Here is a 16,208-nt window from a genome sequence, read left to right as displayed (position 1 = left end):
CTCCTGTACAGCCTATAGCCCTTGACATTCACCGCCCAATCATGCGTTTCGTCCCACCACGTTTCCGTAATCCCCACTATGTCCGGGCTGGTGTCAGCCAGCAGGAGGGTGAGTTCCTCCTGCTTGTTGCCCATACTAAGAGTGTTTGTGTAGAGGCATTTGAGGCCTCCTTCTCACTCGTTCACACTTCTTTCCTTTAAATGAGTAAAACTAAATTTCCTGCACACAGCTGAATGAAAGCAAAAAAGTTAAGCTTGCCATTATCACAAGAGATTACCTGAGGGTTACGCCAGAATACAGAATGTATGCCAAAGAGTTTAAGTAAGAGATTATATGCTTTGATAGGAATAAAGAAAGACAGCTGAAGCAAGATACATTTTGGTTTTTTATACCAAATTTCTGATTATAAGCAGTAAGGAGGATAAGCACCGTACTCATTAGCCCATTCTTAATGACATCTCCCAAAATTTGACAATGCATCAAACTTTGTAATCATAAAGGAAGTTTTTAAACAGGTTGGCCAAACCTCTCTGCAATATTAGCAAGTGTTGAACCTACTGGAAAAAGTTTAAGTGGGTTCCAAGGGACCGCTTTCCTCAACTGGTATCAAAGAAGTAGAATAGCTCTGTAAAGATAGCATTACACCATGGACCAAGCAGTCTTAAAAACTTCTGAAAATGAAATATCATTACATGTCTCACTAAGGAAGTCAAACTCTAGGAAGAGATTCCACACAACAGTTGGGCTTTGGTTCAGAACAAGAGGCACCTGCTCACACACGTGTTTTCCTTGGTCCTTATCACTGTTGTCAGAGACAAGTTTTCGAAGAAATGGCATTTAAAATTTTACCCATTTCAAAGGTTCACACTTTACACAAGAGGAAACAGCTATGGGATTAGAGTTTTCTGTTTCCGTTGCTGTGCTTCAGAGCTCTAGGTCATGAACCAGGACCCCACTGGTTTAGCTACTGTTCAAACAAAACACAAAAAAAGTAAGTCTATGTCCTGAAGAACTTACAAGGAACTAGAAAGCAGTGAAAGCAAGATGGGAAGAGAAACAAAGGGGGAAAAAAAAAAATCAAACAGCATAATCTACAAAACAGGCAGGAATCTCAGCAAAACAGCATCCTAACTATTGCCAATTTTTGTAGGCACCACAGCCAAGCATTTTTAAGAAAGGATTTGAAGGCAAACAACAAAGTAGCTTTGCAAATGTTTCTGGACAGTTTGAGGAAAACATAAAAGTACCTATATGAAAATGTAAGTGGGCACTGAAGGCTGGCCTTATGGTCTGATCATAGGCAGGAGTTAACCTTTTGATAGCAAATAGAAAGATGATGCATGGGGAGAGAATAGGCTATGTAATGAAGTGAAAAGCTTTCATTACATGAGATTAAAAAAAAAGGAGGGAAGGAAAGACACAAATGGTTCAAGCAATAGACTGTGCAGGTGACCTCTGAAGTAATTCCTGGGATAAGCATGAGCAGGCCAAAATGACACTTGTGAAAGCTAGAGAAAAGGATGTTGCAGCAAATGGAAAGAGAGACGATGAAAACCTAAACAAGGGTTTTAACTGTTTGGATGTACAGGCCTAAAAGACTAAGCTTTAGAGAGATTATATAGAAACAATATAGAAGACAAATATAGACTGGATGTTAGGACTGAGAGACAGCTCCAAGTTGAAGATAACAGGTGATTTTGTCCTCAGCAACTAAACAAATGTTGCGAAGAAGAGTGGCTGCTGGTGAGAGAGTAAAGATAAGTACATAGAGTCAAAAAGCCTGACACTGAATCGATTCAATCTTTGCAGACTAGCCTAAACAGCATAGGTTATACCAATAAGCAACTGAATATTCAATTTTGATTCCAGAAAGGCAGCCACATGCCTACAATGGCCCAGGCCAGAAGCCAGGGGGTGCTACAACATCTGTCCTTGCTCAGCTGGAGACAGCTTGGGCCAAGGCTAGCATGCCCATCCTGCAAGGGAGGTTTGAGGGGGAGGTACAAAGCATCCTGGGATACTGGGGGACTGGGAGTTAACTTGAATGTGGAGGGAATCTGGGACAAAAGTTCAATAAACTGATTTAATCTAAAATCAGTGAAGTCTGGGAGACTATACATGAGCAGCGAGGCTGCTCCGACGTACTGCAATTACAATGCATTGAAGTAGACTTGATTAATTGACTAATTACCATGCTCCAGCAGACTCCAACATCTCATGGATCAGCATCCCCGTACTGAAAAATGGTGATGGGGGCACTTTAACTAAAGCTTGTTCAACGAGCTTTAGTTAAAGCACCCCTGCTACCATTTTTCAGTGCACAGATGCTGATACAAGAGACATATCTGGGTGCTTCAATAAGAGCAGCTCTTGCAGCTGCTGTGATCAAAGCCCCATCTGTCCCCTCCCACTCCCTTTGGAGCACATCTATAAATACCATCCAATACTACATCTATCCAGGTTTATCTTAAACTGATTTTGGCCATTTTGAAAGCAGTTTACGTGCACTGAATCTCTGTTGTGTTACAGATCTGAACCAGTTTCCAACTGCTTATACTGGGTTATGTGTAATTTCTGTCCCCTAGCCTAAGAGCCCTGAAACTGATTATTGGTTTCCTCTCTACTATCAGTTTAAATTTCTATCCTAAAAAAAGAGGATGGGAACAGAAGCTCTGTCACTATCTTGACATATTTCCATTGCTCTGCCCTGGAGATCTAATGCTTGAACTTTTCCTTCCAAGTCAGCCAACTTGGTCTTCTGTTTATGCACAGTGCTACTGATGATTACCCCAATGCTTCAATAATTTTCATAACTGCATGAATTGCAACATGCAGTGTTCAGTTTGGAGTAATGGGCAACCCTAAATTATGAGTACTTTACCTAACTTTGGTGGGGTTCATCAAGGAAAGGGAAGAGGACTGCCACATCGTCTTCAGTCTAATTTATTCAATTTATTTTCAGATATGGTTTCTAGCTCTGGAACATCACAAGGAGTTTCTTGGCAGCAAGTGTTTACTGGCCTGACAGTAACCAACAATAAACAAACCAGAGGGCATGCCTAACTAAAATGTATGAAAAGAAATGTGCGTAGAACTACTAACAATCAAATAGAGTATTTCTTATTTTGAGCTTTTGGTTTCTATAACTTTATGTCATCCTCCAACAACAGTTGCTGAAATTTTTCACATTCTGCTTTAGCTAAATGGTAGTGCTTGAAGGCAAGAAGCTGGAAATAAGAAAAAAAATACTACAAAATATATATATCCTTGAGGAATTTAAGCACTGCATTTTAAAGGTCACAGGCATTTCCTAATCATGTTTCACTGACTGATCTAAGGTACTCAGCAGGGATGACCAAGGAATGGAGCTGTAACAAACCCAGTGTTTCAAAAAATGCCTATTGCTAGCCTTTCAGCTTTGTATTTCCAAGAATAACTAGAACATGGCATTAAAAACAAGCCAGAGGTTTCCAGCAATGGCTTGGCCTAACCACACAGAACAGATGTGCACTCTGATTTTATTTATTTACTTATTTTTTACACTTAATACCACACTATCATTTGTCCACGTAATGCAGCCCTGACATCTCCCACATGCCTGATTTTCAGTGGTCTGTGCCAAACAACAGCAATCTTGAGTAAAGAACAGGAACTGCTTAATATTTCACACAGTATGTGCAGAAGCAAAGTGAAGCTACTGAGGAATTTAAGAAAGAGGCAGCACTTGTAATATTACAAAATAAAAGAGGAGAAATATCATTTAAAACTAGGTTACCCATTCTGTAAAGTCAAAGACTAAATATGCTTGGATTAGAAGCATTAAGATTCTCAATGCATCCTTGCTTACTCCCTGGCATATACATGTATAAAACTTATGAAAGGAAAAAATGGCAACTACAAGTACTAGCCATTACATATTACCTACCCACCAAGGCAGATCTAGAGCCCTTACCTGTTTGATATCCAACAAACACTTCCATAACTAGTTCCTCAGACTGTAAACTAGCAATTAGCTCTGGGACATGAAGACATAAAGGGGCAAGCTTTTAGGATGCAGTTTTGTGCATATTGAGTCCCATGTGCTTTGCCTATACTGGACTTTAGGAATGTCTATAGCACAGTGAAGCCCTGTTGTGAAGCATAACTCACCTGCTCACTTCTGTTTCTCCCACACCAAGTTCCAGAAATGAGGCCACAAGATGCTGAGCACATGCCCCAGAACTTTTTGTTTTCTAGCACACATACAATACCACTCAAAAGGCAGCGGCACTGTCTCATTTTTGGGATCTAGCATGCACGCATGCAGTGAGAGCACAAAGTCAGAGTGTACTTCATGACAGTGCTGCCTGGCACGGATGGAGGAAAAGTAGATGTTTTTTGGACCATACCAGCTGGCGCATACCAACACCACACAAGTACTAAACAAAGCCTTTGAAAACCTTTGTTTTACTAATCACCACTTAAGAATATATAAAGCAAGCAGAATGTTCAATAGATTTTGGTAGTCACTGTCAATGGCATTTTTTTAAATGGCCATTGCATGCAATGCAAAAAGTTAGTCCATTATATTACCATCTGTGTTACAAGACCCCATGCAAAACCAGGGTTTAAGCGACTTTGCATTTAGCATTATCCAAGCAAGCTACATTATAGGCTGGCATCCAAACTAGCCTTGCATGAGCCCCAGAAGGAAAAGGTCACGTACTAAAGTTCCAATCTTTTTTAGTAAATGACAGCAGGAAGCAGGTTCTTGATTTTGACTTTGTAAGGTAAAGATAACTAAGGTATAGTAAAGAGAAAGCAGACTCATTCTCTTCTTCCCTACACCCACCATCAGAAGTTGGCAACATACATCCTGCAAATTTCTTATCCAGTCCATGTGCGAGGGCCAGGGAAACTGGTGAAATTCAGCAGCACCAGTCCCTTGAAGCAGTCTTGTTCTCAAGGTGCCTGCTGCTGAGGACTGGTTTCTGTGCCCACCCATCTCACTACCAAATAAGCTGCTCCCCACTGGTAGTTGCCATTAGGGTTGTACAAAGCTTCGGTCCCCAATTCAATCTGGCAGAGATACACCCCCAATTCAGTGACCGAATTTCCAAATCCAAATTTAATCAGAGGACCCTTTAATCTCCCCAAACTGAACCGGAACCCTCCAAATCGATTCAGAAAGATTTGGACATAGACACAGCTTTAAATGTTTTTTCCACATACTTCTAGGTAGCAGGAGGCTCATGAGAGCTGCGATGCTGGGGCACATGGAGCATCCCACAGGAGCGCAGGGGGCTCCCCAGTATGCTTGGCAGCAGACCCGGAAGTGGACCAGAAGCCCTTCCGGTCCAGATCGCCCCCTCTGCACCCTCCTGGCTCAGTGACTGGTGCCTCCTCAGTCTGGGGGGAGGGCATCCGGGGTCCCTCTGCAGCCAATCACCGAGCTGGGGGAAACCCCCATGTGCTCCCCCCCTCCCCGTGGCATGCTCCATGTGCCCCAGAATTGCAGGATTCACAAACCACACTGGTACCCAGAGGTATGCAGAAAATTTTTTTAAAGCCGTGCTTATGTCCAAATCGTCAATTTTCTGAATCAGCATCAAATCTTCAGATTTGGATTCAGCCAAATCGAATCAGGGACGGCAATCCGAATCAATGAATCGAATCACTGTCCTTGATTCGGTCCAAATCCAAAATGAATAGGGCCCACTTTGCATACCCCTAGTGGCCATGCTTTTCAACAGTGCTCTGTAAGTGGAGGCTTCATTAGGAGAGTCCATGAAACTAGCACTCAGCACAGAGCAGGGAGGGCTGGGGCGCTGCAAAGGGGTTAGGTGGCCTATGATGACAGCTGGGTTGCAAGTGCCAGCCTGCCGTTTGAAATGTTGCCAACCCTTGCCCTATGCTTAGCTTATAGACAGTGTCTGCTCCATGGCAGAGACACAGACACATGAAGGCAAAGCAAAAGCTTCCTTAGATTAATATTATGTAATCTCCTTGTAACCTGCTAATTATTCAATCCAGGTATACTAGCTTTGATGCCACTTTCAGGTGCAGCATATAATCTTTTAAAAAAAAACAAACTTTAAAAGCATAGTCTGACATTCTGGAGTTACTGTCAGGTCTTTAGTTAGTGTTGCTCCTTTTATTAAAAATGTTAGAACTTACCTCAAATTTTCTAACTCCTGTTTCCTCAGAGGTGAAGAAGGTGGAGCTGGAATGAATTTATCTCCTTCATGACTTTTAGTGCTAAAAGGAAGACAGCAAGTTGTTAATTATGAAAAGTGATCTTCAAGACTTGAACAAAAAGCAAGCAAGCAAGAAAGAAAGAAAGAAAGAAAGCTAACTGAAACCAACATCGACACTAATCCACAGTTTGTTAAGAAAAAGGATTCAGTATGTTGAAATTGAGGCTTGGGCAAAAAAAATGGAGGACTAGCAATATTTCAAAAACTTCTATCACTGCTATTTGGGAAGAGCGGAAGTGGGGAAAGGTAACAACTTGTCATCAATCCACAAAGAGAGAAAATCCACATCAATGACACCTTACAACAGCTTTAAGAGTTTTTTTAAATTCACTTATGGAAGTACTAAAATTGGTAGCAGTAAGTGCAAGTGGGGTATGCATCTGAAAGGCAAAGCCATATTCCTTTTTACCAACTGGTAAAAAGGCCCATCTAGGAAGCGCTACAACATTAATTTCTTCATACACACCTCTACTGCAAAAGTCTAATGTCCAGTTTTGCTTAGATTCATTTTCCTTTTGGTAAAGTGCTAATACAAGATTTAAATACGCATCAATACTTGACAATGAGAGTGATTTCTGTCTCAAAACTTGCATTCCATTCCCCCCCATCCATTTTTGGCAGTAAGCACCGTTTTCTATATGGACAAATACACAACTGCATTCAACTATAAAGTTGGAAAAAAACAGTTTCTTTCTGAAGTGGCAAAGGGCTACAATTGCATTTTTGCACAAAAAGCAAAATATTTGGAAAGGCCCAAATCTTTCAATTGAAAGCAAGCACCAAGCATTTTTTCCACCCAAGCCGAGCTTTGCCTCACCTCCACTTAGCACAGGAGTGGGCAAAGTGTGGCCCGCCAGGCCATTCTATCTGGCCCGCGGGGCCCCTAAAAAAATTAAGAGAATATTTATCTACCCCCGGCTGCCTGTCACGTGGCCCTCAATGGCTTGCCAAAACTCAGTAAGCAGGCCTCCACCCAAAATAACTGCCCACCCCTGACTTAACACAAGCACCACCTAATAAATATATTTAGAGGCGTGGTCACTGAAAGCAAACACCAAAACCAGCAAGTACAGAATAGGAGAAAACCTGTACCTATTACTGTTGAAACTTATTAGCCTGATTTCTTGATGAAAAAATCTAGGACAAAAATCTCTTTGTCACTGCATTCAAACGCACATACTTTTCACTAAAGGGAATCTATGCCACAGTTCACTGTGCGTAACAGTTTTGTGTCATACACGGTCCACATGAATTGTACTTCTGGTTCTTTGTTTGTCCCTTCTCCTCCAAACAAGGAAGGTTCCCAGCTGGGAGAAACAGAAAGGAAGCATTTGAAAACTTAGTAATGTAAGTTCAGGAATAGTTTTAGTTACTGGATCCTATGGTCAACTGCGACCCTTGGGAGGGAAGGCAGTGATTACATTAACTGTAGCAGCCTGTGATCTTGAGACAGTAAGAAATCCTCTTGTACAGCACATACTTTTTCTTCCTCACTCTGATTAAGGTAAAAGGCCATACTGGGAAAAAACCCCTCAAACGAAATGATAATGGTTGGACTGTGCTCATCGAGGATTACTAAGGGGGGGCGTAATTTCTTTTTATCATCTTCCCTAAATGCAAGCAAAAAAAACCCTACAGGTGGGAGGTTTCATTTAAACACCCTACCTTTCATTTAAGCAAACAGCTTAAGAGCTAAATTGCTACACGAGTCTACCACACTTTTAGAATATATATTTGAAGTAGAATTTAAGAGATGCAACTTTATTAACATTTTGTTAAAAGGACTGTAAATTCCAGACTACCTGCCATTCTTCCAGAGCTAGATTTACAGTTTTTTTCTCCTCACTATGCTACAGAAAAGGGAGGGGGTTCATGGCATAAGGACAGTACACACAGAAACCAAGAAAGTTTTGCTGCACAGTTTTCAGTACACTTCTGTAACATGCCAGATGTTTTATGGAAGTTCAAAAAAGTGTGTGTGGGAAGAAGGAGAGGGAGGGAGAACCAAAGTCCTCTTGACTTTGGTTCTAGAAAGTCAGCTTTATAAGTTATTACAAACTTGGTAAGCCAATGGAGCTTGTTCTAAAATTCTTTTTGTAAATATGTCATTTTATGTTATTCTTGCAAATGCCAACTCTGTTTCTCTCTCTCACACCTACTAATGTAATCTCTATGCAATTCAGAAACAAGCAAAGCAGTAAAGATGACTCTTGGGCTGTACACATGACCAATTTGAGCAAATACAGATAACTTGTTAGACACAAATACACACTAAATCAACTAAAAAGCATAACTAGAGGGGAAAAACCTTATGTCACTGTAACAATTGAGAGTTCACTTAGAATTAGAAAAATACAATATACTGTGCACTGCAAGGGTGTGTGGGAAAACAAAATATGTATTTAGTATTCACAGAAGGCAAATAAAAAAATGTACAGTGAAAACAACTGTAAAATGGATGATTTAATTGTTTAGGTTTTATTCCCTTCCATTTACTGGTGAAATTCCAGTCATCCATTTTTCCTCCTCAAGTTTGCTTACAAATACTAAAAACTACTACTGCTCTAACTGTATATATATTTCATGGAGACCTCAGTGTGCTTTTGAGATTCAAATTTTGCACTCCCATTTTTCAGCGCATCACACAGGCTAGCCAGCAGGCACAGAATGTCAATTACACATGTGGTGGACAGAAGAGTTTGAGATGCAACTAAAACATCTATTGTTTACCTGCATGCTTCACTGCTTTCACTGTTCTCTGCATTCCCCCCCAACTGGTTACTAGTTTTAGATCCATTTTCCTGCTTTGACTCCTGCTGATCTTCGGGCAGCAACAGCAAGGCATTTCTTAGACAAATTGCTGCAAACTCCATGCTGGCTACGGGGATAGCTGAGGACTGGCCATCACTTAGAAGGATGGAAATTAACAGGTAAATATTAAGACACAAAGAGCTCTAAAAAGCAAATTCAGAAAAACACACAAGAACTTTATCCTATGAAACCAGTGGAGAATTAAGCTTAAGCATAAACCTTCCTTTTTTGCAGACTACAAAATCCTTCACATTCTACTTCAGAGCTTGATCCTGGGAGCACTTCAGGCATAGGAGTCCTACTCGTTTAAAAAACGAAATGTGAACAAATTGTGTTTTCCTCTAACAGAATACTTGTAGCACTTCTTCATACAGAGCTGGATTCAAGCATTGCTGCTTGTACAAAAAGGCAAGACATGCAAGAATAAGACCATGTATACATGATACTGTGGCCAATAAATTCCAGCATTTAAGAAGTACAAACAATTTATTTATCATATCACTTCTTGAAATATTGTGGCTCTTACAAGAGAAGACAATATAACTAACAAGCTCTAAAGTTTTAGAGAAAACTTACTGGCTTCCTTCTTCTTCCAAACTACTTTCTAGAACAGTTTATTGGCAAGCATTTCCCTTCTTGTAAAACAAATTAATGGATACAACTAACTGGAAAACATGAATTGCAGAGATGGAGTTACAGCCAGTTAAAACTTCAGCTTCATTAAACACACAAGCAGGCCCTCTGCTGGCCATTACACTAACAAGAGAGACTCGGACCCCAGGCTTCTAAAAACATTTCAACACAAAGTTAACTTTAACCACCTACATAATCTTGTATCAATCAACAGGAACACATTTAAGTAAGGTTACTCATGCTTGAGCACACATTCATTTAAAAAGCTTCCTGGTGAACAGCCCTACACATATAATTGAGTTACAGAATGGAAGAAAGGGTACAGAAAAATATACTTACTTATAAACAACATTCTGTATGGACTGGGATGCTAGGACTATTTTACGGTGATAGCCTTGACCTACTATGGATTGCACAATTCCCTTTTTGCTTGGAAGACCCTTTGTTTCTTGCTCTGATGTCTAAAGAAAGAAGAAAATACAAAAGAAGCTGATTAAATCAAAAAGGTTGAACAAACAGCTTTAAAGGCTGGGAGAGCAAATTACATACATTTTGAGTCTGTCTAACTTGTCTGGGAAAGGTAGAGGACCAAATATGAAGATTAAGGAACTCTACAATGTTTTTTTTCCCTTATAAGGCAGAGAGGTTTACTATACATACCCTAACTCTGATAATTCTGACACTATATAATGGCCAATTGATCTAGTTTTCCTTTTGCTGTGAAAGAAGAATGACAGTTAAACAAATAAACCGTTTTTTTAAAAAAAAAACAACAACACAGCTTTGAAATACTAGGACAAAGAAAAAACCCACATAAAATGCAACTGAATAATACTGCAACCTAGCAAAAACTACTGTTAACCAATGACACCAATCACATTACACAGTTTTAAAATGAGCATCTGAAAATGCTGCTCATTGGTCTCAACCCATTTCATAGGAAGCTTAAGTCCTAACTGTAGCAATATCCAAAGTTATACTAAACGTGTTAATACTGCTACTGAAAAACAATATTAAAAACTCCTAGGATGGAGAGAGAAGGAAGGAGAGAGAAACACACATTCGAGTCCACACTTTGACTTCATAAAGACATAATAATCTGGAAAGGTGTCAGAAATATTGGCCATTATCTCAAAAGAATGAATACAGCATTAAATCTCTTAGTAGGCAATTCATGGCAAAAGATCAATCTGTTAGCAATAAGATCACACAGGTGTACAAAACAGCATTTAGCAAAGTCATTTCAGAGTAACCTAAATAAATTGGAGGATTAGGCCAAAAGAAATCTCATGAGGTTCAACAAGGCCAAGTGCAAAGTCCTGCACTTACAACAGAAGAATCCCATGCACCACTATAGGCTTGGGACCAACTGGCTAAGCAGCAGCTCTGTAGAAAAGGACCTGGTGGTTACAGTGGACAACAAGCTCGATATGAGTCAACAGTGTGCGCTTGCTGCCAAGAAGGCTAACAGCATGCTAGTCTGCATTAAAAGGCGCGTAGCCAGCAGATAAGACGGAAGTAATTATTCCCCTCTGTGGTTCACTGGTGACTCCACATCAGGAGTAGTGTGTCCAGTTTTCGGTCCCTCACTACAGAAAGGATGTGGACAAGTTGGAGGGAGTCCAGCGGAGGGTGACAAAAAAGGATTAGGGGGCTAGGGCACACGTCTTCTGAGGAGGGGCTGGGGGAACTGAGCTTATTTAGTCTAGAGAAGAGAAGAACAAGAAGGGGATTTGATAGCAGCTTTTAACTACCTGAAGCAGGATTCCAAAGAAGATGGAGCTAGACTGTTCTCAGTGATGCCAGACGACAGAACAAGGAGAAAGGTCTCAAGATGCAGCAAGGCAAGTTTAGGTTGAATATCAGGAAAAACTTTCTGAGTAGGAGGTTGGTGCAGGAAATTGCAACCATATAAAGTGCAAAATACTATTAAGGACTCTGGATAATCAGGTCTTAAGCCAGTAAAATTGGACATTAAAAAGCAAACACTTTGACCTTAGCATAGTTTCATAGATGCTAGGGTTGGAAGGGACCTCAACAGATCGAGTCCAATCCCCTGCCTAGGCAGGAAAGAGTGCTGGTGTCAGAGGGCATGTCAGGCGTGTCTGTATGCTGCCAATTTCCTGCACCACGCAGTCCCGTGCTGAAACACACTATACTGCTGTGTGTGTGTGTGGCACAAGTCTCCCACCTGTGCTGGTCACACTCACATGTAATATATCCAAGATAACTAGCTTTACGATTTGGAGGGCGGCAGTGTGTTTCAACATGGTACCATCTGCCTGGTAGAGGGGGGGCATCATTACCCTTGGCACGATACTTTGAACTGATACTTTGAAAGAGGAGGACCTAATGAAAGGCTTCAAAAGGTGTTGTGTGGAATGGTGCCAATGAGCAGCGAAGATGCAGAACTGAAACAGACGGCCTTGATTCCACAGAAATCAGGGAGGAAAAAGGTCACAGCAATCAGAATGGGGAAGGAAGAAAGCCTGCATCAGTTCTGGCTAAGTGGAAAAGAAAAAGCCGTAAGCCAGGATTCCATCCAAAAATCAAGAGTGTGATCTGTTGCTTATGCCCAGTTTAAAATTCCACATGTAGTTACACCTTTACTTTAAGAGTTCAAACAAGACCAACTAGATTATAAATTTACAAATATATGTTAGGATTAAAAATGTTACGCAACCCTCATGGATCAGGGCACATAGCAATTGCTAATTGATGGTGGTTAGAAAGAAACTTCCTTTTGGGCCACTTATTCCTTAATACTCTTCCACAATAGGGGTAAGCAATCTTCTGTGGATGCAGGCCAGAATGACTAACTCCAGTTCAGCAGTGGGCAAGTAGATGGGCACTCCATGGGACAAGCTACACCCAAAGCTGTCTCCCACTGAAGCTCCATGTGCACAGGTCAGATCTCACCATATGTTGCAGACTCCTCCAAGGTTCCTGCAACTTTCCTCTAAAGTATCTGACCACGATCAAACATAAGACTTCAGACTAAACCACAGGTGGGCAAAATGGTGGATCCAGCCGGCAGCCAGACTCCATTTCCCAGCAGCCCCTGTCCACATTGCTGCAGTCGGTTTTCATGAAGACCCCAGGAGCAGGGGTGCTGTGGTGGGGCAGGGAGCCACTCAGGAGCTGGGACTGGGATCTTGCAGTGGTGACAGTGTGGTCCGGAGCCCGGGCAGAGCTGCAATCTGCTGCCTGCGGCATGCTCTGGACTACACCGTCACTGCTGCAAGATTCCAGCCCCGGGGCTGCTCCCCACCCTGCATGCCCTGACAGTGCCACTGCGGCCAGTCTCCACAAAAATCCTGGCCTTGCACAGTCATAGTGCTCCTGCTCCTGGGGTCTCCATGGAAACCCACTGCAGTGATGCAGGTAGGGGCTGCTGTGAAATGGAGTCTGCCATGGGCCCAGTTCAGCCCGCAGGTTGGGCTTCACCCATGTCTGGACTAGACAGACCATCTGTCAGAACTAGTGCAATACTTCCTATAAATTTAGATACCATCAGATTCAGAGATAAACAATAAATCAGTGTAGTTTGAGCAATACTGCATTTTAATTGTTATCACCCTGGGGGTCTATATTGTGTCTTGCTAAGAGATGAAGCCACACTGCACAAATACAGCTGAATGATTAATTCTTTATAACCGCTTTCAGTCCCAAAATAAATTCAGTGCAAAATGAAATAGAACCTGAGCCCCAGAGAAAAAAAAGTCAGCTGCAGATGCATTGAATACAGCTACCAATACTATTAAGTATACCCTAAATGCAATATTCAAAATTGCTACAGCAAAATCATGTTTAACTAGTCTACCATGTATAATACTTTTAACTTTAAGAAGGAAACACTTTAACTTACATGGCTTTCCTGTTACCCATAACAAAATAGCTCCCACATTTTTGGGACTTCAGAAAAGTATTTACTCTCTGGACCTTGAGCTCTAAATGGAGATACTGATTTTCATTGTTGTAAAGCACAATAAGCTCTTCACATTGGGAGCTCACTATCAATTCAGCATTATATTATTTGCTTAAGCAAGTGTTACAGACTCATACTTCTAACCTGGGACAGTTCCAATCATGGAAATCACTCTTCTTTAAAAATGTCATGGTAATTATTTAAAATATGCAAGAGATGTTAAGAAAATCTTAAGCGAATGTACTTACCCCCTTATTGGCAGCAATGCAGCATTCTGCTAGTCTCAACCAAAGGCGTGGGTTTGAGTGATAAACCTGGACAGCTTCTATCAGGCATTCAAAAGCAGCTAAGGGCCTCCCAATATGTAAAAGCTGAATTCCACAATTATACAGCAGCTCATACCGTTTGTTAGTCAGCAGCGTACACATAGGTCTCCCGGAAAATTTCTTGCCTGTAAGAAAGATAGGCATCCATTTTAAGTTCATGGAGCCCTGTTAATAAACTTCATTATATAAAACTCACTAACTGTCCTTCTGAAAATAGATTCCACCCATCTCAGAACAGATCCTCTCCCCTTTTTCCTTAGCATATGCTGCATTATCTTCTACCTTTCTTCCTCACTTTAAAAAAATATAAACACTGCGCTTGACTTATACACAGGGCCAACTTACAAATGCCCTTTAAGTCCTGACTTTTGCACCTACAATATTTTAGTGCATGTAATAAACAAAGTCAGATTTTTTTTTTCAATTAAGTTATTTTAGTATTTTTAATCTATTTAAACCTCCAGGTCCTTTCATTGGTTATTAGATTCTGAAGAAGGGTTCAGTAAAAAGGTCTTTATCTGTAGCTATGGATTTATAGTCAGGAAAAAACATTTTTTCCCCTAAAACTGAACCTGAACACAGGGGGTTAACTTATTAATCAAAATCACACAGCAGACAGCTAATGATGAAATAAACTCTAAACTAATTTCTCAAGTTAGTATTATACAGGAGACACACTAACCCAGATTGCTATGAATTCACCTGCCTTCTTTATTATTCTCTTTTTTTAATTACCATATTAGTTTGGCCTTAAAAAAATAAAGACAAAATATCTGTTTTGCTAGTTTAATAGATTATAACAAATGGCCTCAGACTGTAATGTCAGCACAAAGGCAGCCTCACCATGACCTACACAAGGATACTTAAAGCACATGGTTACAGGCAAAGTGGGAATTTAACAGAGTAGGTTCGATATGAGTTCTTGCTTTAAATAAATAAAAGGGATTCCAGTCAATTGCTATTCATCTGACATGTTAAAAAGACACACTATATCACCAACTTATCAGGCTTTGCTTCACTTTTCTGTAAATTAAAGACGAAATCAGAAAATGTCAAGTATGATGTATGATTAAATTTAATGTGAATATTCACATAAACCACACGGTCCAAGTAAGTTTCTAAGTTTCTATTAAACAAGCACCGCATGGTTAAGGCAACTTTCAAAAGAAAAAACGAGAGGCATTTCCAAGTCTTGGCAATTTGTCCACAACATCAAGAAATCTGTGGTTATTCCAGATATTCTTGATTGACAATCAAAAGCCTATAAAACAAGTCTAGAAATAATTACCAAGGCTTCCCAAGTGGTCTGAAACCTGGGAGAAAATAGATGATAAAGTGCATGCTACTACTTTTGACAGCAATTATATCCCGACTTCAAAGTACATTACCAGCTCCATTTCCTCATCTTCCCTCAAAGATTGCCGAACAGTAGTTAACCAAAAAGGTATTATTGTAGAGCTCACAGTAGTAATTTGATTTGAGGATCCTTCCCTTGCCATTCCTCTTCATGCTACAAGCCCTACCTGGATCTGTGCTACCCGTTCCTAGTTGTGCACATGCATTATCATTTTCCTGCAGGGCCTTTTTAAAGTAGAAAATTCCTAAGTTGTGCTTTCCCATTGCAAAATGGATGCAGCCAAGGTTGTTCCAGAACATGCACCTTAAGCACTCGCCTGTGACAACAGCAAAAGATCAGGTTAACAAAAGTCACACATTTTAATAGTTCAAGTGATTATGGTATGAAGTACTGCAATACAACACAACATCTCCCATCAGGTCATGATGTTAAAACCAATCAATGTTTGAACCCCCTGCTATTTCTGTATGCCATTTTGTTTCCCTTGAATATACAGGCATACCTCGTTTTATTGCACTTCGCAGATACTGCGTTTTTTACAAATTGAAGGTTTGTGGCAACCCTGCGTCAAGCAAGTCTATTGGCACCATTTTTCCATCGGTTAGCATTTTTTAGCAATAAAGAATTTCTTAATTAAGATATGTACATTGTTTTTTTAGACATAATGCTATTGCACACTTAATAGACTACAGTATAGTGTAAACATAACTTTTACATGCACTGGGAAACCAAAAAATTTGCGTGACTCACTTTATTGCGATATTCGCTTTATTGCGGTGGTCTGGAACCGAACCCGCAATATCTCTGAGGTATGCCTGTGTCCATTAAATAATTTCAAGTTAAAAGTATCAAGTGTTTGTTGGATTCATGTATCAATGTATTTAAAGCAGCACAGTATAAAACCACTTGGGCAGATT

The 16,208-nt window shown here is 40.5% G+C and overlaps 1 protein-coding gene and 1 long non-coding RNA gene across 2 annotated transcripts in view; one reads left to right on the top strand and one right to left on the bottom strand.

The window, feature by feature from the left end:
* Window positions 1-16,208, bottom strand: part of CNOT10 (CCR4-NOT transcription complex subunit 10) — a 44,474-nt gene that overhangs the window by 12,778 nt on the left and 15,488 nt on the right. The window contains exons 9-13 of the mRNA XM_019536400.1: window positions 15,458-15,607; window positions 13,857-14,059; window positions 10,020-10,141; window positions 8,967-9,143; window positions 6,157-6,237 (exon numbers count right to left, since the gene is read on the bottom strand). Of these exons, the coding sequence (XP_019391945.1) occupies window positions 6,157-6,237; window positions 8,967-9,143; window positions 10,020-10,141; window positions 13,857-14,059; window positions 15,458-15,607 (733 nt within the window). The remainder of the gene's footprint in view (window positions 1-6,156; window positions 6,238-8,966; window positions 9,144-10,019; window positions 10,142-13,856; window positions 14,060-15,457; window positions 15,608-16,208) is intronic.
* On the top strand, window positions 9,090-9,355 carry LOC109311004. Its single transcript, XR_002101369.1, has 2 exons — window positions 9,090-9,166; window positions 9,282-9,355. It is a non-coding gene; the product is annotated as an uncharacterized LOC109311004 (long non-coding RNA).

This window comes from Crocodylus porosus, unplaced genomic scaffold (assembly GCF_001723895.1).
Source record: "Crocodylus porosus isolate Cpor-Errol unplaced genomic scaffold, CroPor_comp1, whole genome shotgun sequence".
In the NCBI taxonomy this organism is placed as follows: domain Eukaryota; kingdom Metazoa; phylum Chordata; order Crocodylia; family Crocodylidae; genus Crocodylus; species Crocodylus porosus.
The sequence above is the reverse complement of the archived record's forward strand: the minus strand, read 5'-3'. Positions and strand labels throughout refer to the sequence as shown.